This window comes from Podarcis liolepis (assembly GCF_965112155.1).
Source record: "Podarcis liolepis genome assembly, chromosome: 2".
Classification (NCBI taxonomy): domain Eukaryota; kingdom Metazoa; phylum Chordata; class Lepidosauria; order Squamata; family Lacertidae; genus Podarcis; species Podarcis liolepis.
Genome location: NC_139555.1, coordinates 87223169 through 87247090, shown reverse-complemented (window position 1 = coordinate 87247090; position 23922 = coordinate 87223169). Strand labels below are relative to the sequence as shown.

Genomic DNA, 23922 nt, shown 5'->3' with positions numbered 1-23922 from the left:
CACGACGACGAGCTGACCACCGTGGAGCTGGTCGAACTGCAGGCAGAGGCTGCGCAGGAGCAGGCCTCACTGGAAGAGGAGGAAGCAACTGAGGAACGGCTGTCCTCCGAAAAACTGAGGGACATTTGCCTGAAGTGGAAGGAGGTGCAGACTTTTGCAGAGCAGCACCACCCTGAGAAGCACGTGGCACATGACGTTGGGAACATTTTTGATACGAGGGTCATGTCGCCTTTCAGGGAGGTGCTGAAAAGGCGGATGAAGCAGCAGACTATGAACAGGTTCTTGAGCAAGAAGCAAAGAGTGGAAGAGGAGCCTTCTTCGAGTGGTCCCCCAGAGTCTTAGAAAATGTACTGTGCACTTTGTTGATTTTTAAATGTTTTTCTGTCATGTTTATAAAGTTAATTTATTTTCCCTTCAATTTTTGAACTGCTCTTTACAGTATGTGTGACTTTAAAGAGCAGTTAATAAACTGTTGTTGTACCAAATTTGGCTTTGTTTGGACTTTTTTTGACCATAGGAACGCATTAATTGATTTTCAATGCATTCCTATGGGATTTCGTGATTCGCAAGACGAAAAATTCGCTAGACGACAAAACTTGCGGAACGAATTAATTTCGTCTTGCGGGGCACCACTGTATTTCATTCAAGTTGGCACCCCTGACTTGGCACTTCCAGACTGTCATTATTTTCAGGTGGGGTTTAAGCACATATTGACAAATTCAGGTTGCACAATTAAATTTGATTTGGGAATCTTCTGCAGCAGACTCACTTCTTCTAAAACCTGGGGTTTTTCGCAATAAGGAAAGTGTTACAAAAATGCATTATAAAGCGTGGGGTAACATTTGCTGGGCACAGCATCATCTCACTTCCCTGAAAACAAATCAGAAGGGAGGTTCATTGAATAGCAGGTGACATCTGACCTGCAGAATTTGTGCAAACGGATAAGGATGAAAGCTCAATAAACTGGTTGTCTGGAAGTAGGGGTGGAGAAATAGGTCAATTTCAGTGTCTCTCACTTTCTTGTTTTTCCAACCTTGAGTTTATTCTCTACATTTCTGCATCATCATTTCAGTTTGAATTTCTCCTAAGTGAAGATTTCAATGGGAGGGAGAGGAATATGATCACTGTCTACCCCATAGGTGTATAAAGGAAGAGCTTTTATAAACCATTCTGTGGTCCTTAGATGAAGGGTGGTATATAAATCTAATAAAATAAATAAATAAATTGGCAGGATATGAAAGTTGACCACTTTACTGTTAGGCTGGAAACCAACCAACCATTTTAAGGAATCTTCCCTTCATTCCTTTTGTCCCAGGTCAACTCAGATCTAACTGGTCCACAGGTTTTTAAATGGTACAAAACCCTGAAACTCCTCCTTGCCATAAATGAAAACAGGGTACATTTATACACCCTAAGCAGCAAACCCTCTTTCAAATTGCTGTCAGTTCTTTCAAGAAAGCTATTGTTTGTCTCCAGCCTCAGTTTATGGGGCAGAAAGAAAATGGGAAATCAAAACAGTGGTGGTATTCTAGGCGTTTGATGGGAAAGTCTTCTCATGTTAATCATGGTGAGTGATTAGGTTATAAACCCTACATTTTAGACAAAACACTTCCTTTCAGTCAATGTGGATGTGTGTTTAATTTAGTCACAATAAAGAAGCACAATATAATTTATCAAGGGATGGGGGCAAGACTGCTGCGACCTTCAGAAGTACATATTTGCTCATCCTAATCTGATGAAGCCCAGAAGTAAACTAGTTCCTTCTCTAATTACTTGGACTTTAAATGGAAGAAACAATCCAAAGCATATTCCCAGGCTCTCGTTTAAAGGACAACAGCACCTATGTGGCAGTGTGCATCAAATTACAAAGCACAGCGATGAAACTGGAAGGAATAATGCAAGAGACTCTGGCACTAAGGGCCAAAACAAACGAAGCGCCCATCATGTACAGTATTTAGTAATTCTGTGACTGGCTTCTCAAAAGTAAATTACAGGCTTGGGACCACGCCTGATCTACAGCAGAGCCCTGGCATGTGGCATAGGAGAGTTTTAACTCTTTGCCCCCTCTGCAGTCCCCACACTGGCTATTTGCATAGAGGGAAAAACCTCCCACTTATTCCAATGGGAGCTTTTCCTTCAATGCAAATTGCAGGTCTTCAGCGGTGATTATGTCACAGAACCAACCACCTGAAGCAAATAATACATTGTCTGGATATGGTCCCTTCTTTTTACCATTATCTCACACTGACCTAAGGGACGCGGCTGGCGCTGTGGGTTAAACCACAGAGCCTAGGACTTGCCGATCGCATGGTCAGCGGTTCGAATCCCTGCGGCAGGGTGCGCTCCCGTTGCTTGGTCCCAGTGCCTGCCAACCTAGCAGTTCGAAAGCACCCCCGGGTGCAAGTAGATAAATAGGGACCGCTTACTAGCGGGAAGGTAAATGGCGTTTCCGTGTGCGGCTCTGGCTCGCCAGAGCAGCTTCGTCACGCTGGCCACGTGACCCGGAAGTGTCTGCGAACAGCGCTGGCTCCCGGCCTATAGAGTGAGATGAGCGCACAACCCCAGAGTCTGTCAAGACTGGCCCGTACGAGCAGGGGTACCTTCACCTTTACACACTGACCTAATGTGGAACAGGTGGGAACTCTGTGGTGACAGGGCAACCCACACAAGATCACTAAAGTGCTTTTGGGGCATGAAGCACTGAGGGTGGGTTGGCACTGCCATGCCCATTTTCTGAGGAAAAGAGTTGCTCCATCTAACTCATAACTGCCAACACTGACTAGCAGCAGCTCTCCAGGGTTTCAGGCTGGAGACAATTCCTGTCCTACATGGACATGCCAGGGATAAATACAGAGTATTTACCAGGATTAAGAATTGGGCATGTGCACCCTCTGTTGGTCCAAGACTCAGGATAGATGCTTCTGTTACTCCTCGTGATTTTCACTCTTCCCGATTTCAGAACCTTCTTGACCTTCACAATGACTTCTGCATGGGTTCCTTTGTCATGAGCGGAGAGGATCTTTGCTTTTATTACTGCCAAAGAGCACAAAAGGAAACACAATTAATTTTACACACTGGGCAATTTATTTTGCTGTGTTGGTTGGCAGAAAATGAAGACGTGGCTATAGCACATCTTAATTAATACACACACGCATTAGCAGGCTGCCTTCAGAGAGCTGTCATAGAATTTGTATAGTTTGTCTTAGAGAGAAACTACATATCTTGCTAATTATAGCTGTATCAAATGATCACAACATAAAACACAAATGCCAACCCATAACATAATATCTAGACAAACAGAGTTATAGAAATTCAATCTCATACAGGCAACACACATCTTATGCGAGGGCTTCATTCCAGGGTCCCAAGCATGAAAACAATGATGCCTGAAGCCAGGAACGTCCAGAACCACCTCCACCCAGCAAGGCAGAGGGCTGCTTGCCCAGCTTTTGGAAGGGCGTAGAAGGGCTGCGGCAGGGTCCTACAGCTCTCCCACCTCCTTTCCAGCTCTGGGAAGGAGGCACAGAGGGTCTGGCGGTATCCCAGAACTCCTACACCATCTTCACAAAGCCAGGTAAGCCTGTGAACGCAGCTCTGGCTGGGTGGGAGGAAAATAAATAGAAAGTGAGTTTACTCCGCTTTCGATGAGCCAACTCCTAGGGGCTGAGGTCCCTTTGCCCCCCCAAAAAATATTTGAGGGGGCTGCCCCCTGAAAAATGATGGGCAGTGCCATTCAAGTGTGTGTGTGTTGTGATCAATTATGCAGAGCAGGGCCTACCTGGCCTCCTCCAATATTTTATTCAAGTTGGCATTCTGCCGCTCTCCATTTATTTATGCAATTGTGTAAGTAAAATAAGTGTAAGATGAGCATCATCTATAATTGTTCTTTTTATGGGAGCATTAAGTATCCGAGTTTACTTTGTGCAGACGTTAGGCTTCTCTGCTACAGACTTTGGAGTTTTGAAAGATGAAGAGCAGCAGGAAAGATGTTCTGGGGCTTCATTTGGTTCCCACTATTTAAATGGGGGAAGGTATTTTACTCACTTACCGTAAGCATATTTCATCTGGCAGAAATTGGTGACGCTTCCTAGTATCCTTTCTTTGCAGACACACTTTTCTAGCCAGGGAATCGCAGGCCAGTGTTGAAGGAGGAGGGTCACATTAAGAAAGTGGGGTTGGGTGAGTTTGGCAAAGAGAGAAATCAAGTTATTTTCATGTACACATGCACATACGCTTTCAAATATCGGAATGTTTTGTTGCTATTGTTTATTATTTTATTATCTATTTATTAAATTTCTATACCACCCTTTAAGTAAGGATCACAGGGCCGTTTAGAATATAAAAGGACAAAAATACATACTACACACAGAGTTTAAAAGGCCATGACAGAGGCCCATCACATAGGGCCACCAAAGCAGTTTCTGTGCCAAAAACCAGGCCTAAACCCCGATTGAAATTGAACCAGAAAATCAATTTCCTCCAAGAATGCCTAGATTTGGTCCAAGAACCTTGCCCAAGAAGGTGAGTATGTCTTATTAAAATAGGTTTTAAAGAGAAATCATTTATTTGCAAGTATGATGCTTAAATGGCAAAAGTGAAACACCACCCTATCTAGCTAAGCTTTCTAAGTAGGAAGCAAAACACTCTGCATGGAAATTATCACACAATTAATATATATGCTAAATAAAAAGAAAGTCAGAGATCAGACTCAAGTACCCTTCAGTCACTACAATAACTTATGACAAATACTCTGTAAATCTAAAACGCTCCACTCAATTGTAAAAGTAATAACTGGCATCTGTCCATTTCATGCAACGATATAAATCCATACCTGGATGTCTTAGTGCAGAAAACCCTTGTTCGTGGTCATTCCACTGCCACTCATCTTCAGTTTCATTGGCTGGTGTTTGAATAAGGTCAGGGATTCTTCCACCAATGGGAATATTGAAAAAAGCCTGGTTGTCGTAACTGGGAAGAAGAGGACAACAGAACAAATGGAAATGGCACTTAGATCCCGGGATGTGATAGTCATAAGGTAGCCTCTGCTTCATTCACTTACTACTCAGTGACAGAGAGGTAATGCTAGCGCCAGGGTTTTGATAAGCAAAGTCAAGCAAGGAACATTTCTAAGAACCAATCGTTAGTGATTTCTGTGCAGAAAGATGCAATGATATTTTCTGTATCCTTCAATTAGGCAAAAATATCCTAATCCTGAGCAAGGACTGAACCAGCCTAGGGATTCTGCACATTATCAGTTTGTGATAAGGAGTTTGCTTACTTGTTGAGGCATTCTCCAGTGTGCTTGTCACAGTCTCTGGCACAGTCACAAGGCTGGCAGCCATTCTCTCCAAATCCCCAATAGCCCAAGAGGCACCGGTCGCATTTGGGGCCTGCAACGCCTGGTTTGCAGAAGCAGAATCCTGTCTTTGGGTGGCATTTCCAGCTCTGGTTGAAAGTCGTGTTCACTGAGCCCATGAGGTGGCAGGAGCAAGCTGAATGGGAAAGCGCAGTGTGGAATGGAGAAGATTAGCCGACAGTCACCTGCAGGGACAGAATCTCTGCAAGGGCTTTATGTCAGATGCATAAACACAACATTCTCGGAATAGACTGCTTGCCCTTTAACTTCTTTTGACTCACCGATTTATAACCAAGAGACATTAGACCCAGGCCTTATTCTTAAGCTTTGCAAAGTTCTTTCTCAAACCCTACCAGGTTTTAATTATGAAATGAAAAAACATGTTGTGAGGGGCGATGTTGGTGGACCCATATTTAAGGCTGGCAAGCAATCTGGACCCCCTCAAGTCAGTTTCAGCCAAGGTAAAAGAAAATATGATTAAGCTTACTCAGGACTGGTATTTATAGCCATCACAACTTTGTAGGATGTTAGAGTCTGGAGAGGGTGCAAGGGCCCCTGGTTTCTTCTTGCATATGTGGTAGTCCTATCCCAAAGCTACTTTGTTTTGGCAGAAAGTGTTCCAAGAAACGGAATGCATAACTGATCGGAAACTTTCATCTGACCTTAAACTTGCTCTTCTTTTTCTTTTTGATTCTCGATCTGTAACAGTGTTAAGTAAAAACCTAGCTCCAGGTTGCATTCCTGGCCACCACCTGCATCGGTGGACCATGCATAAGCTATCCCCATTATGCCCCTTCCCCATTACACCCCCTTTTCCAGCCACTTCTGGGTCCGTGGAAATGAGCGTGCGCATGCTCAAGCATCAATTGGACACGTGTACAACAGTCACTGCCTGTATATACCTAATTGTGGCGGCTAAATTAATTATCGCCAAACACTGGAGACTTGTTGATGGAATGGTTCGCCCAAATTTGGACTTTGGCATTAATGAAATGTTTGACACATGGACTCCAAGGGTAGAGGAATGAACACACTTCTGACATGTTTAATGCTGTTTGATCCAGTTTTCCTATCTATGCTACAACAAAAGAAAATGGCTTTCATCCACCTAGTACACTTAGCCATATGTGGAATGGCAATTCAGGATTATTTGTGTCAAGCCAGTCAGATTGGGTGTGGGTGTCCTTCTTCTTTCTGTATTTCTTGCTCCTACACAATCAATTTTCAAATGATGCATTTTCAGATGATGATGATTTACTACTTATATCCCGCCCATGTGACTAGGCTGCCCCAGCCACTTTGGGTGGCTTCCAACAGAATATAAAAAAAACACAGTGAACCAGAAAGTGACATGCCTTGGCTGGTACCCTGAATGCACTTAAGTGGCTTCAATCCTATTGAAGGTGTTAGTGGAAATTAAGCAAATCCCTGGTTAGCAGAATTGCAACTTGAAGGCCATAATTCACATGGAATGGGAGATCTGTGATTGGATCTCCAGATATTTCTCTCCCCCCCCCATGTGTGGTTTTCAAGGGGAGAGGACCTTTTGCTCCATTTCCCCATGCTGTTTCCCCCAATGAAGTGTCCGCCTTCCACAGGAAATAACACATGCTCCTGAATCAGTCCTATGTTTAGCCCCTCCCGCCATAAGGACTAGTAGCAGCTTGGTGGACATTATTTAGAATGGGAAATGGAATGTGGGAGAGGGTTAAGCCAGGGCCAGCCCAAGACATTTTGCTGACTGAGATAAAAGGCAAGATGTGGTCACTCCCATTCCATGTACAAAAGCCAACCTAACTTGCAGCTGGTTCTTACTTTGATATTGACAGTGGGGCAGAGTCCTCCACCACACCAGAGGGCAGCAGGCCGGCCAGGCACGACACCCCTCCGCATTTACCACTCTTCAGTGGCTGCTTCACTTTGTCTAACAGTAGGGCCGGCTCTAAATTAAGCCCCCTGTCCCTCACTAGTGTTGCTCTAATACAGACATAGGCAAACTCGGTCCTCCAGATATTTTGGGACTACAACTCCCATGATCCCTAGCTAACAGGACCAGTGGTCAGGGATGGTGTGAATTATAGTCCCAAAACATCTGGAGGGCCAAGTTTGCCTATGCCTGCTCTAATAAAAATTGGAGCCCTGTTTCACTGCTAAAACAAAAAAGTCAGGAAATCTGATCATGCATTCCTGTGTCGTCAGTTGTAGACCTTACAGAAACCAAAGCTGTGTGCCCAGCCACTTGCTGACTGGCTGCAAGTAAGGTGAGCTGGCAATGCCCCATCTGCCCTAATGTGTATGTCTGTCCTTCCACCCAGCAAAATACCAAAAGAGTTGAAGAAAGTTCAGGGATGAACAGAGGTGACAGGAAGGGGAAGGCATGTTTATGTGTTTGCTGTTTGGGCTGGTTTATTTCCTTTCAATTCCTTTTGCAGGAATGTCTGTGCATCCCTACCAATGAGAACTCTGTGGAGGAGGATTTGGCTAGCACCAGAGCATTCAGACTGTTATACAACACATTTTTCCTCTTACTGGTGATTAAGAGAGAATGTGTTCGATTATTGTGACTAATGCTGAGAGATTCCTTCTGAGCAGAAAGTCCTCTTCGCTTTTCTTCTCAGGAGCCTGAGGGCCTTTTTCAGCTTAACAGAGGGACTTTGCTCTGGATGGAAGAACACTCTTAAAGCAAGCTTTTCACGAAGGGATTAATGGGGTATTTCATTCAGCTTTCCCCCTCGGCCTTTCCTTCTCCAACCCAGTGCCCACGGGAGAGACAATGGCAGTTTCCGTTCCCTCTCTCCCTTCCCCAAAGCATTTCTTCCTTTCTCACAATGGGGCTGAGAACTCCATTGCTCATCCCACAAACATCTGTGCAATCTGCTGTGACAAATTTGTTATTTTCCTCTTTGGTATCCGCAGCATTTTTAAAATTATTTTTATTTTGTAAGCCGGTGGATATTTAACATGGCATTTCTCAGCCAAAATAAGCTGAGGGTATGAGTTACTGGTAGATCACAAACCCTCCGGTCTTTTGCTGAAGGTCAGCAGGACAGGGTGTGGTACAAATCGGAATTGTGAGGTAGGATGAAGGCTGATTAATGCCCACTTAGTAGCACCAGGAGTAGCTGGTAATGCTGTGTTGCTCTCCTGTCGCTGACCATGGTGTGGCAAAGCCTCTTACTGAGAGGTGGAAGGGCAGGGCAAAATGAGCTTGGCACAGTGTGGGCGTTATGGGGGAGACAACCCAATGTTCCTGCCACTGTGTCTGTGCTGTGCCCACACTGTGCCAAACTTCTGATGCCTTGCCCCTCCACCTCTCACTATCTGGCACTGCCACCTCACCTGTGCAGCTCCATTGGCTGTGACTGAGTAGAATTGTACACAGTCAACACACATAGAAAGGGGGCACAGGATGGCAACCAGGAGCTCTCCCCCCACATACACGTTCAGCACAACTTGTGAAAGAACCTTTGTTTGTAAAAACTCGCTATACGTAGGCTCTGCATGCTTGATATGTGACAGAAGAGACTTTTTCCACAGAATGCGCGAACAGGGAGCAGAACTTGTTGGAAAACTGTAAGGAATAATTTGAATCTGACATATTTTCAAATATTGCCAAACTCAACCTGCCGCCCAGAGTGGTTGGGGAAACTCAGCCAGATGGGCAAGGTATAAATGATAAATTATTATTATTATTATTATTATTATTATTATTATTATTATTACTACTACTACTACTACTACTACTACTACTACGTGAAATTTCAAGTAAGAATTCAAAAATCGCATCTCAAATTTTACTTCACGAGTCAGGTACTTCAGACTTGTTTGCATCTTGTCTGTTTTGATTTTGGCAGGTGGCAAACTGTGACATATTGGAAGTAATCAAATACAGTTGTACTATGGAAGTCGAATGGAATCCATTCTGGAAATCAGTTCGACTTCCAAAACGTTTGAAAATCAAAGTACAGAAACCGTGGAAGCCCCGTTGGATGTTTGGCTTCCAAAAATAGTTCGCAAACCGGAATACTCACTTCCAGGTTTACGGTGTTCGGGAGCCAAAACATTTGAGAACTAAGCTGTTTGAAAACCAAGGTATGACTGTACTAAATACTAATGCACATGTCAAAGACTTGCATGTCAGTTAAAATCTTGAGCAATCTTTTTTAAAAAAAAATGTCTAAAATGTGGCTCAATAACTGCTTTTGTTTCTGATGTTTTTGATCTGTTTTATGGTTCTCTTTTATAGGCTATCTTGGAAATCTAGATTAATAAAATTACGTGTGTTTTTTTTAAAAAAAACTTGTCTGTCAGCCACCAAATACTATAAAGAACAAACCATCAATGCATACCAGCTATCAAATCAAATATTACCAAATAATTTTACTAGACTTGCTGACTATCACATAATGTTAATGATCGAATACTGAAATCAAATCCCATTGGATATCAAATACTGTTTGTGATTTTCCCTGAATATTCAGAAAATATTCAGAGGATATCTGGAAAGCATTGAAACATCAGTATTCCCAGAAGTGAATGCTGAAGAAAATATTTGCGAGAAGATTTGTCTTAGAGCTAAGGCAGCCATATTAGATCAAAAGCCATTTGGAAAACTGAGCTTCAGTTTCATTCAAGTTGGCTGCTTTGTAGTTGATTCCTTAGGAAATAATGGTTTTGCTCCCCTTCTGCTCTTTAACTTAAACATTTACCCCACTTTGGTACTCGGGCACAAATCTTTCAACTGCTATGAGGTTTGAAATCTAATCTTGTGGTAGGGTGGCTTTACAAAGCTTACTTTCCCTAAGATTTCTCAAGAGTTAAGAGAAAGGAGCTACAGGAGAAGTCACTGGGTGTCATGCAATATGGTCAGGTACACCAATAGGTTAGCTCGGCAGCTCCTCGTTCCTTGTGCTTTCACAAAAGGTTAAAAGTTGGTGAACAGGGCAGGGAGGGGGACGGAGGCTGAGCCAGCACTAACATTTCAGAAGAGGCAAACACAAAAGAGCAGAAACAGAGGATGTGTTGTGAACAGGGCCATTCAAGCAATACCAGGGGCCTGCGGAAATTACAGCGCAAGAAACGTAAGAGTTCAAAGGAAACCTGGATCAGGTCTACCAAAGTAGCAGCAGAAGACCAGAAGCAAGGCAGTAGGGTAGAGACAGATACAGGAATACTAAAAGAGTAGACTGACATTGTACTTCAAATGACAGATGTGCTTCCTAGTGAATCATACAGTGGCCCAGCAGACTGTCTTGCCCTGCACTGAAATTCAGAATTTTCTTCTTTTTTCAGGTGCTGCGTGAATCCCAAAGCATTCATCAGTTTGTTTGCTTCCACTTCCATTTTTTGAAAGGAAATGTATTAGCGTGCAAAGCTGTCCCAGTGACTAGGGGAACATTTCACATGTCACAATGGCATCCCTGATCAGCATGTACTGCTGGTTTCTCCTACAAATGGGCAGAACCTTTTTTTATACCAGAGCTTGACCCTGGAGAAGGGCAGGCATACAGCGATGGCGCTTTGAGATAGGCTCTACCAGTTTGTACATGCTGAAACTCCCCTCCCCCCGTCAAATTCACTGGTAGTTTTGAATCAATCAGTTACTTTATTATATATAAATATGACTAAAACAAGTGTGCTGATGACTTACATTTAACAATGGGGAAGAAATTCAGTCCAGTTTTCTTTTTAATATCTAATTCACATTTCTCAAATGAATATGCAAGCAGAAATGCAGTTATCATTCCAAATTTGCTCTTCTCTGAATTTTGCAATTCAGTTTCCCAACAAAATAATGTGTATTAAAATGCATATGTTTGAGAAAAGGGTACATAAAATAATAATAATAATAATAATAATAATAATAATAATAATAATAATAATAATAATAATATATTTATACCCCGCCCATCTGGCTGGGCCTCCCCAGCCACTCTGGGCGGCTTCCATAGAAACCAAAAATACAGTAAAATATTGTGTTTGGGAAATAACATACAAAACACATAACCTTAGGGGAAATTGTTTGCAGAAAGGTGTGTATTTGTCACACAAAGTGCATACAAAAATGTGTACTTCGGGCCCTGTATACCTGAAGGAGCATCTCCACCCCATTGTTCAGCCTGGATACTGAGGTTCAGCTCTGAGGGCCTTCTGGTGGTTCCATCATTGTGAGAAGTGAAGGCACAGGGAACCAGGGAGAGGGCCTTCTTGGTAGTGGTGCCCACCCTGTGGAACACCCTCCCATCAGATGTCAATGAGATAAAGAACTGCACAACCTTTTGAAGACATCTGAAGGCAGCCATGTATTGGGAAGTTTTTAATATTTGATGGCTAGTTGTGCTTTTATACTATGTTGGAAGCCACCCATAGTGGCTGGGGCAACCCAGTCACATGGGCGGGGAATAAATTATCATCATCATCATCATCATCATCATCGTAGAAATTCACATTATAATGCCAATGAACTTTCATGACTTTAAAAGCAACAGCACTGCAGCCTGCTGCAGAAATGTGAAGAAATAAATTTATGGTGGAAAGAAGAAGTGAAATCCAAATTGGCAGACCCACCCATCCCCACTTACGTTTGCAAATCTCCGGCGAAGACATGGGTTTCCCTTTGTCTCTGTAAAAACCAGGCTTGCACCTTTGACACCGGTAGCCCTCTGTGTTGTGCTTGCAGTTGTCACAGACACCTCCACTCTGCTTTCCTGATGCCAACCAGACGCTCAGGTCAAAATGGCAGCTCTCAGCATGACTGTGACAGCGACACTCTGTCCAGAGCCCAGGGGTGAGGGGGAGAGGGAAAAGAAGAAGGAGCAACATGATTCTTACTCACACTGTAGTACAAGTGAATAGAACTTAAATGTGGGGTTTTCCCTCGCATGGATTTATTTAGTCCTAACATTTTAGTTAAGAGCAAGGAAACGCTGGGAAGATGTGTAAAGAAAATCCAGTGACGTAAGTGGTGTTTTCTGGTCAGCCGCTTTGAGGGTTATTGTTGCTGTTATTTTACAACTAAGCACTATACGAGTTTTATGAAACAAACAAATAAATTATTCCTTTTGCATTTCCCTCAATCAGTATGAGTTAAGAAAAGGCAGGATTTGCAGGGGTAGGGCAGAGACTGAGTAATTTAAGTGATAAACCTACCTCTTTTGTGCTGATAACCAAGCACTTATTGTAATCATATTTGCAAAACTGATTCCACATAAAGTTTGTTGCCTTTTATTAGTATATAAGACGTAAAACATGAGAAGAGCTTCACCCACCCCACCCCATTCTGATAAAAGGGATGTAAATATTGTCTCTGGGGCTGCATCTAGCCTGAAGTATCTGTGATGTTCAGTCCTCGTCCCTCAAATACCCCACCCCACTCCACCTCAACTAGTTTAAACCAGAAACTTTTTTTGGAAGAGTGACTTGTACATTAGGCCAATAAAAGTAAAATTGGGCAATGATAGACACATCTCTATCTAGGCCACTAACTGTGCCATAGTTTTAAGGCGAAAGGATCCCTAGAGGTTAGAATTTTGATTATGGAAACCTTAAACCTCTAGAGTTGAGCCTCTTTAACTCTGATTTTAAAAACCTCACTGTAACTGGAGTTTTGCTTTATCCAATGTATTCTTTTCAACCACTATTTCAACTAACATGCCCATTCTGAATATATTATTTTCTGAGGAACGATGGTAGGACCTTTACCATTTTTAAAAGCACCTTGAAATGAAGTACTACTCTTTTGACGAAATGAAATAAAACTAGAAAGCCTCTAAATTATGTGAACCGACCTGAGACCTGCGGGTATAGGGCGGTATATAAATCCAATAAATAATAATAGATAAATAAATCTACAATGGTACCTGCTGAGAAACAGATGGACTTTTAAAAATCTATATATTTTCCCCTACTCTCATCGTAGGCCAAAACTCTAGTAGGCAATGCTAGGGCAAAATCTCTTTGAAAACCAGAGCTTTGCTCTTTGTACCCTATTTTACAATATATCACATAGGCCAACCACATTTGCTCACACATCCACACACACATATAGAGAGAGACTGAAAGGAGTTTCAGGCAGTTGCTTGGCAATCCCGTTCCCCATCTGTCGCTAGAGCATCGTAAATCCCAACTCCATGAATTGGCTGTTATTGGGCTTTGCTGCTGGGTGGAAAGATGGATTACATTGCAACCCTTCATCTCTACCCTCTCTTCGCCATACCCACATACTTCTGCATTCATTTGGTGTCCCCGTTTTTCCATCGCCTGGCTCCCATGGCTGGTCATTGTACAATGGCGCGCACCTCTCACAATGCTGTCCTGCAGTGTTATGTCTGCACATGCACTTCCCATGGACCTGTCAAAGAAAGCAACAACAACACACACATTCAGAAAATGATAAAGCGCTAAAATGCACTAGCTAAAAGGTCTTTTTTGGTGGAAGAACACGCATTCATTGCATCCCAAAGGGCTGCTCATTGGAACCCTCTCCACTTGGACGTCCAAAATTTGGAAGGGGCAGAGGGACGACGGCGACTCCTGCCCCTTTCCCAAGCCCAAAGCTCCAGGCCCCATTGGCCACAGCGTCTTCCAGCAGTTCCAAGATGGATGGCAGTGGCAATATCTTGAAACAGCCTGATCTGGTCCTACTGGAGAAGGCCTAGCTACAGGCTTACAGGTGACATGCTGAAAGAAATGTGCACCTATTCTTCCTTCTGAGAAGAAATGAAACCTTGAGGGTCTGAAAAAATCTGCAAACATGTGAATCTGCACCTAATGCTTTAATGCAGAAGTGTGTCACTAGCTCTCACCTGGCCACCTCTTTGAGACCAAGCCTACGTGGGTTTTAGCAGGACACACAAGCACTGACAGCCTAAAATAATTATTTAGTGGGCGTTGCAAAGGGAGAGAAATTGCTTCAAGTGCCATTTGTTTTCATTGCAGAAAGCCTAAAAGGTAAAGGGACCCCTGACCGTTAGGTCCAGTTGTGGATGACTCTGGGGTTGCAGCGCTCATCTTGCTTTACTGGCATACAGCTTCCAGGTCATGTGGCCAACATGACTAAGCCGCTTCTGGTGAACCAGAGCAGCACACGGAAATGCCGTTTACCTTCCCACCTACTTATCTACTTGCATTTTGACGTGCTTTCAAACTGCAAGAGCAGGGACCGAGCAACGGGAGCTCACCCCGCCACGGGGATTTGAACCGCTGACCTTCTGATTGGCAAGCCCTAGGCTCTGTGGTTTAGTTCACTTTATTTTCCTTTTCCCTCACATTTTCAAATGTCTTTCTCTCTTTTGTTTTCAAATGTGATTTTTAAAATATGGAAGAGGTCTCCCAGTCACCCCTCTCTGTATTGGTTGTGAGATGAATGAAAATTGAACTGAATGGGCCCCACTGAGTTCAATTTTCCAGTCATCAAACACCCCCCCTGCACCCCTAAAATCCTTCCACCGCCCTCTCTTGCACATGGGGTTGGGGTACCAAATGTTGCAGCCGTGCAGCCATGCTTCTGCCTCACTGCATATTATATACAAAAGTGGAGCCTGAGATTTCAGTTCTGACTGAGGCATGAATCTAATCTAAATCCCTTTAATCTTGCTACTAATGCCACTGGCAGTTCTCTATGGTGTTTAAAGGGGGGGGGCAATTGTGTTTCATCTGCTGCAAGGCCTATACATGTTGTTGCAGGTGAGAAACTGGTGAGACGTATTCTTAAAAAATTAAATTTATAGATACATCTCCTCTACGCTCCTCTCTGCTACCCTTCACCAGCTTGCTCCCTACAGCAATCCGCCCCCCTTCTCTCCCTCTTTCCTAATCCCTTCAGATCAGATATGAGGACACAGGCTACATGGCTGATGCCACTGCTCCTCTAGAGCCAGCTGGCAGATTTTCTGTGCCCAGAGCAGTTTGCTGCCTCCTCACGGAAGACTGAGCAGAGACTTCGGGGTATGCATTTCTCTCCCTCTCTGCACTTGGCTGCAGTCAGCCTCAGGGGAGGATGGAAGGGACAGAGTACATTGTACAGGAAGCCTCTAGGGATTCGTAGAAGAATGCCTGTGTTCAAAACCCCAAACCTGCTTTTAATTTGAGAAGGGAGAAAGAAAGAAAGAAAGAAAGAAAGAAAGAAAGAAAGAAAGAAAGAAAGAACAACTGAATAACTGTCACCTTAGTATTTCAGTGTGTGAAGACCTCTTTTAAACCAAATAAGTTATACAGTCATACCTTGGAAGTCAAATGGAATCCGTTCCAGAAGTCCATTCAACTTCCAAAATGTTTGAAAACAGAAGCCCCAGAAGCCCCGTCAGACGTCCAGCTTCCGAAAAGTTGCTCGAAAACTGGAACACTCACTTTTGGGTTTGGATCATTCGGAAGCCAATTTGTGCGGGAGCCAAGGTGTTTGCGATCCAAGGTACGACTGTCTATCAAGCAGAGATGGGTCAATGGGTCCATTTTGGCTTCTCACAGTTTCTCACTTTTCCAGGCTTAAGTTGGGTTCCCTACATTTCTAAATCAATTCCACCCCTCTCAAAAAGTTTAGCATTTTTTGGTGGATGTTTGCAAACAATTATGCCTACTATACAGAAAGTCAAGTTTCCTGATATAATGCATTTTCATGTGTTGTTTTCATGACTATCTACTTGTGCCTTATAGGCCTCCTTCCGGCAACTCCTGCAGCCAAACTCTGCTTTCTTTTGGACCACATCAGCAAGGCTGAGATGGGGGTCTTGTTGTCTGGGCAGACCAGGACCTCCATACACACTGCATAGTCTTGCTCCCTAAGGAGGTCACTTTGGTGCTGCTAACACAGAGACTTGACTTCACACCTGAAGGCACACTCCATTGTCTCTCAAGACAGACGCCAGCAACAACCCAAGCATATGCATTTTTGTACACATCATTTGGCTGGAGAACTGCAAAATTCAGAGCAGTTATGAGTCTCAAAGGATGGATGCGTTTCGATTTGCTTATTGCTTCAGAAAGTGCAAATCAAATAAGTTTGTTGTCAACTGTGAGCTTAAACAAATTTCTCCCCCATCCCTAATACCAAGTGCAGGACTGAAAAAAAAGTTGGATGGGATAAAACAGGAACAAGAAAACCACAATTCCGTGCCAAGGAAAAAAATTATGACTCAATCCTGTTGAATGCTAGGGACTTTCTGGTTAATTCAGAAGTAAAACATTTTAAGCCAGATGCATCACTTAAAAAAACAACAACAAACAGCCTTGAGAACCATTCCTCTGCATGTCTGGCATGACAGACACTTTGAAAGAGAAATATTCCCGTATCTTTTTGATTGGATGAAGAACTGGTGGCTTAAAAAAACAAAAACGATATTTGCTTGCTTGCTTGAAGGTGATCTAAAATTGGGAAGCAATTTGGCAGCATTGATAGGACTAACATTCCTACATAATATATACTTAACAGCATTATAAATATTATTATTTATTGAATTTCTATACCTCACTTCATTCAAGGATCACTGAACATAGCTGTCAACGTTTCACTTTTTTAAAGGGAAATTCCCTTATTCCGAATAGGATTCCTCACAAGAAAAGGGAAAAGTTGACAGCTATGTCACTGAAGTTTACCACAGCAGGACAAGAGGGGACACTTGGTCTTTTTATGTTTGAGTGCTGGGATATGGGGAGGCAGGATAACAGCAGTAGGCCCAGCCCACAAGCTACATGGGTTTAGTCTATTTTCTGAACAAGACTTCTATACTGTGAGATTTTACAGAGCTCTCAAAAGAGTTCAGCAAGATCTTACGATATCCTACTGGAAGCCACCGCTGCAACCATGTGACCCTAGCAAGTGAGGCACTGGTTCAACAGGCATGGTTGGGGGGATGGGTACAGCACCTTCCTATTTTGCTTCAGGTGGCAAAAAAGGACAGGTCATCCTTGGGTATGCTTTAGCATGTATGTACATGTGTATACTCTAGCCTGGCCTATATCAGGCCATGGCCCCACTCACTATCAGATTCCCTCTGACTTTTGGGGATTGGCTAGGAGCACTCAAGAAACAGAACCAGGATTTGGCTTAGCAGATGCAAGGGCTATGCAGATGGTGTCAGACCCCTAACTCTATATATGGCCTCTGCTGAAGTCAAGGCAAGCAGAGACCCAGTGCTCTCCACCCATGACATCCCCGAAATATGCATGTCCTTCCTTCCTTCCACACACACTGACCATAACGATAGGCATTTTGCTGGTATATAATAACCAGCATCTTGAATAATCCCCAGAAGCTAACTGGCAGCAAATGGAATTGAGCAAGAAGAGGATTAATGTGCTGCCTGTGATCTGCTCTTGTCACAACGTTTTGATTTCTGGACCTCAATCAAGAATTCCTTTTGTCCCCAGCCATCATAATCATGATGGTAAAGGAATGGAAACTACAGTTTCATGGTGGAGGTGGGGGTGGGAAGGAGCACATTGGCTGGAACATTGGTGACGCAGGCCATTGTGACGCAGACTTGTGTTTCCATTTGGTTTCATCTTATCCTTCCTTCCTCTTGTGTTTCTCCACTTAGCCTCTTTTATCCTGCTGATGATTCCTACTGTTGTTGCTACCATTGGTGCTATTTCTTGGCTGTCATTAGTCAATGGGGGCGGGGGTAGGTCCCATTGACTGAAGTTTGGGTACTGGAACCTTTCCAGAACTGGGCATCTGATGCCAATTCACTGAATATGTTTGTCATTTGGCTACACGTTCACTTTGTACTGCTGCCAAAGCAATTTTGGACACAGAGAGATTTGCATATCATCATCAGCAAGTCACTTGCAGGCCCCAAGGAACAGGCAAGAATTCATATTGGGTTTCATGCAAACCAGTACAATTTCTCACCTGCCCGGGAGTTGGGCAGCAACTTCTTCCAGGTTAAAAAGCATATTCAGTAGGGCAGGATAGAATTGTTACCTGAGCTCCTGTCTTCTAACATGGATGAATGAAAGGGAAACTTTGGGCCTGTTTACATATTCAAGAATTAGGCATTATCTGAAGCCCTGCGCAGATATTCAATAAATGTGTTGTGTATGTGTGTAAGCAGGGTTGGGACTGCTCGTTCTGTTCCTGTGCCTGACCTACACAGTCATATTCACCTGCAGATAAAAGCAACAGGTAACAAAGACCTCTGATACAACACATTAGTTGAAAAGTATAATGGGGGGAAATGTAGGTATAACCCACCAAGTTTTTGACATTTTGTCATTCCAGAAGATTCTAGAACAATTCTTGTTTCCAATGTTTTTTGACTGTTCCAAACTAAATTGTTTCTTTCTTTTTTTAAAAAATGTGTTTAATAGCAAAAAAAAATCCTTTAACAAAGACATAGGGCCAATTAAACCAGTTTATTAGCCTTTACAAGTGTTTACAATCAGATGTCTCTCTACCAGCAGGATTAGTGCTGATTTTCCACAGGAGATGAAAGTAGCCACAAGGTCGCAATTAAATGATTAAAATAACCAAAACCCACCGGTAGCCAAGCGGTTAAGCAATCAAACCAGTCCCCTTTTAAATGTCCCATAGACATTCCTTTGAATATTTATTTATTTATTTATTTAATCAATCAATTTATATCTCACTTTTGTTCCTGAAGGAGCTAAGGGTGGCAATAAGAGGGTTTGCCTAAAAGTTAATATTAGGAAAAAAAATAAGTGAATCTGGGCTCTGACTCCAATGTATGGAATGGTGACAGGACAAAAGAAGGAAGTTTAGTTTCACAGAACCCACTATGTTAAAAGGCACAAATTTAAGTCTGCGGGCTCATTTTCTATATTATCTATCAAAGACTTGTGCCTATATATATATATTTGGATGCATACAAACATTACTGGGCATCCTGTGTCCATGTGCTACTTCAGATCTAGTTTTCGCCTTGGCCTTCTTATTAGTTGAAACTTCTATATAGCTTTCCAGGCTTTGATAGCTCTTTTGGAGTGGACATTCTGCTTGGTATCTGGTTGCCTTTGCAGCCAAATGGCCACAATATGGTTTCTCACTTCTCCTATGCCCTGGTTTTATTTTGTTTTTTGAATAAGAGTTGGTCATTTGCTTTCTTTTCTGTTTGGACTAAATACTGGCCTGTGAGACATCACCTTGCCAACAAAGGTCCATATAGTTAAAGCCATGGTTTTCCCAGTAGTGATGTATGGAAGTGAGAGCTGGACCATAAAGACAGCTGATCGCCGAAGAATTGATTCTTTTGAATTATGGTGCTGGAGGAGACTCTTGAGAGTCCCATGGACTGCAAGAAGATCAAATGTATCCATTCTTAAGGAAATCAGCCCTGAGTGCTCACTGGAAGGACAGATCGTGAAGCTGAGGCTCCAATACAGTGGTGCCCCGCAAGATGAATGCCTCGCAAGACGAAAAACTCGCTAGACGAAAGGGTTTTGCGGTTTTTGAGCTGCTTCGCAAGACGAATTTCCCTATGGGCTTGCTTTGCAAGACGAAAACGTCTTGCAAGTTTGTTTCCTTTTTCTTAACACCGTTAATACACTTGCGACTTGACTTCGAGGAGCAACTCATAGAACACAGTGTGGTAGCCTTTTTTGAGGTTTTTGGTGATTTTTGAAGCTTTTCCAAAACTTTTCCGACACCGTGCTTCGCAAGACGAAAAATTCGCTAGACGAAAAAACTCGTGGAACGAATTAATTTCATCTTGCGAGGCACCACTGTACTTTGGCCACCTCATGAGAAGAGAAGACTCCCTGGAAAAGACCCTGATGTTGGGAAAGATTGAGGGCACAAGGAGAAGGGGACGACAGAGGACGAGATGGTTGGACAGTGTTCTCGAAGCTACAAACATGAGTCTGACCAAACTGTGGGAGGCAGTGGAAGATAGGAGTGCCTGGTGTGCCCTAGTCCATGGGGTCATGAAGAGTCAGACACGACTAAACGACTAAACAACAACAACAACAACTGGCCTGTGAGTATTCCAACTGGAGAACAGCTTTTACCAAAGGTGTCATGGACTTTGAAGAAGCACAAACCCAGGCAGAAAAGGAGAAACGAGCTAAGAAGAAGGCACATTTGGCAAACCCTCACCATGATCAACTCCTGCCCGGAAACCTATGTCCCCACTGTGGAAGGATGTGTGGATCCAGAATTGGCCTCCACAATCACTTACAGACTCACTGTTAAGACCATGTTCATGAAAGACAATCTCACTCAGGTACAAGTACCGGTAATTGCCAAAGAAGAACTCATATTTTTTTTACTCAGCCACACTACTGTGACTCTGGTGCCTATCATTTTCATTACAATTATAAGGACTTGGTCCTTGTTCAGGGCTTGTTCACACATTATAATAAGGCATAAACCTACACCTGTTTCTTAGGAACATCATGAGGAGCCATTACTGTCCTTCTTTTACCAGGCTAATATGTAGGTAGCAGGTTTTTCTAACAAACACTTTCCCAGCTGCTTTCCACCTGTTCCAGATAGAAATCAAATGCACATTTATAATTAATCTGGATTCCCATGGGAAGAAAAGCAGTCTGGGGAAGGTGGTGATCCGGAGTGCGAAAACAACGACCAGAGGAAGGGTTTAAAATCTGTATTACCAACTGCTACATTTCCACTTTAAAAAAATCTTCTTCTGAATATGTTTTTCCTAACAACAACAACAAAACCCAGTGTTACGTGTATTTTCATGCAACAAATAAGTTTCCTCTTCATGGACAAAGGTTTATGTGGGCAACTTTTCAGATATAACAACTCAGAGTCTTTTTACCCCAGCAGAAACTAGTCTGAATCATTCCACAAGCTGAATGTCTCTTTATTTCTTGGGTTAGTCAGCTAACTGGCATATACAGTCAAACTTCCCTCCCAATAAAAACATGTTCGGTGAATTGCAAGCTACAACACACAGTAGCTCCTGTGGTATTTGGAGGTCACACAGACTGGCAAAGCTTAGATCAGATAGTATACAAATTCAGTTGGTTGTGGGATTATGAGAGGGAACAGAACAAAACTTCTCACAGAGGAAGATAATGTGTGCAAGGGAAAGCGACAGCCAAGTCACCAAGATGAAGGCCGAGATAGAGAAAAACGAGCTTTACCTTACACAACCCAGGTTTTTGCTCAGCTACCCCAACCAACAATTCTATATGAGGTGGATGGCATATAAGAACAAAGCCCATAAGCAGAATGCGATAGCAATAGCACTCTCCCATTCATGTTCCACAGTGAGTAGGGATGGGGGAGACATTTGATTAAGTTTGCATTTAAAGGTGAACCTACACAAGGTCCCCTTTCTGAAGCAATACACAAATCAAAATACAGCCATTCTTCAAAATTTGCAGATCTCCGAATTTCACAATGTTGTTTTCCAAATGAATAGTGGTGTGTGTGTGTGTGTGTGTGTGTGTGTATGCTAGGGTAAAGAGTATATAACGATGCCCAAATTCATGAAGATAACATACAAAAATGCATTACACCAGCAATGTGAGGAGCAGTTAAAACCTCTGCTACCATCTTCCTGCTTTGCTTTGCTATTGCTCCCCCATGAAGGGAGAAAAGAGATGCTGGACCATTCCTGGAGGACACTGGACACACCCACCACTGATTTGTAACAGCTGGCCTTGACACCAGACTTATGGATGGAGTGAGGATGTTAAGGGGGGGGGGGATTATTGGTTTGATGTGAATGATTTTTGGACTAGGGAGGCAAGGTTGAGGGTTTTGTTTATTTGCCAATTAGTGGGCCAGAGTATAGCTTTGTTTATTATTTGAGTATTGTTAATGTTGTTTGATATTATTAATAAGGTTGGCATGTTCTTTCCCCCTATAAATGTTATGTTATATGAAATATTAATGCATTATATGGTTCCCCCTATATTATATATTGTTTTGTTTGCTATAAGTCGCTTGAAGACCTTCGGGTGACAACAACAAATATGTTTAATAAATAAATAAATAAATAACAATAAATTAAATAAAATTATATTTGGGGAAAGTGCTTTGGAAACACTGCAAATGTGGAAGTCTAAGAAGTGGCAGACAGCAGTGTTGTGCTTCGATGGCACCTTCAAGGGCAGCTCTACTTAAGTGTATCACAGTAAAGGTAAAGGGACCCCTGACCATTAGGTCCAGTCGCGGACAACTCTGGGGTTGTGGCGCTCATCTCGCTCCTTAGGCTGAGGGAGCTGGCGTTTGTCCGCAGACAGCTTCCGGGTCATGTGGCCAGCATGACTAAGCCACTTCTGGCAAACCAGAGCAGCGCACAGAAACGTTGTTTACCTTCCCGCCAGAAGGTACTTGCACTTTGATGTGCTTTCGAACTGCTAGGTTGGTAGGAGCTGGGACCGAGTCAATCCTAAAAGTTATAAAATAATGCATCAGCTTAGTAAACTCCTCCTACTCCAGTAAGATGCAAAACCCATGTAACAGATAAAGTTGGCAAAAGGTATTCCTCACCACTGTTGATGCCTGTCTCTCCACAAGTACCCCTAGGTGCCTGATTAGACAGGGGAAGGACCACTTCCTTCAGAGCCAACCTTGGATATATTAAATATCCAAACTATGGTGTCTTTGCACAATGAATGCAAAGTTGTTACTCATTTTTTTGTAGTAGGTCCAAACATCTCAATTCCTCTTAAATAGTCCTATAGTGAGGACAGCACACCTTCCTTGCACTCAAAACTGCAATGTATTGCTGCACAAATGCCACAAGTTACCTATTGGAAAGCTCCTGTGGTATGAATAATTACCCTGACTTGCAACAATTTATGAACCTCTTAAAAAAACAACAACAACCCTCTATTGGATGAACAAACAATCCACAGTTTAATCTACTGCTATTTAATGCTATTGGCTGTGGCCACTTATGTGATTCTATTTACGTGTGTCCTGTGACAGCATAGAGCCGCATGAAATGGAAGTCCATCAACAAGATCTCAAAGTAGCTGTTTTACTACAAAGGAATTTCAGAAATAGACTGGAAAGAGAAGCTGCTGAATTGCAACTCATTACCAAACTTAAAACCATGGAGACCTGGTCTGAACAAAGACATTGGATTCTTATCTCATTATACATGACTAAGCCATTCTTCACCTTCTCACCCCTTGCCTTTTCCTGTAAGACCTATTACAGTCGTTAAGAGTCGTCAACAGGCTCATCTCAGCTATCTGCCAATCTCCCATTCCCACCACCCTTCTGAGTAATACCCCTCCCCACCTTCTCACTATATAGAAGGATCTGGCAACTTCTGTTTCAGTGTATCTGAAGAAGTGTGCATGCACACGAAAGCTCATACCAAGAACTAACTTAGTCAGTCTTTAAGGTGCTACTGGAAGGAATTTTTTTATTTTGACTATGGCAGACCAACACGGCTACCTATCTGTAACTGGAAGCATAGAGATGGTACGGGCCAGCTCAATAAAGGAAATCCAGAGCTGGAGCATCTCCAACAGATGCCTGACCACCTTCTACTTCAAGACCTTCGGTTCCATTGTCAAACTGTTCTTACTGCCAAGATGTTTCTCCTACTGCCTGCTAGAATTCTATCACCCTGAAACTTAAACCCATTGGATCCAGTCCCAAGGATGCAGAAATCACGTCA

General features: G+C 42.9%; 1 protein-coding gene across 2 annotated transcripts in view; it reads right to left on the bottom strand.

The window, feature by feature from the left end:
* LOC310701364 (netrin-4-like) overlaps nt 1-23922 on the bottom strand; it is a 56569-nt gene that overhangs the window by 5797 nt on the left and 26850 nt on the right. For both annotated transcript variants that reach the window (XM_083492132.1, XM_083492133.1), the window contains exons 4-9: nt 13580-13706; nt 11938-12126; nt 5279-5492; nt 4832-4968; nt 4049-4117; nt 2863-3033 (exon numbers count right to left, since the gene is read on the bottom strand). In XM_083492132.1, the coding sequence (XP_083348258.1) occupies nt 2863-3033; nt 4049-4117; nt 4832-4968; nt 5279-5492; nt 11938-12126; nt 13580-13706 (907 nt within the window). The remainder of the gene's footprint in view (nt 1-2862; nt 3034-4048; nt 4118-4831; nt 4969-5278; nt 5493-11937; nt 12127-13579; nt 13707-23922) is intronic.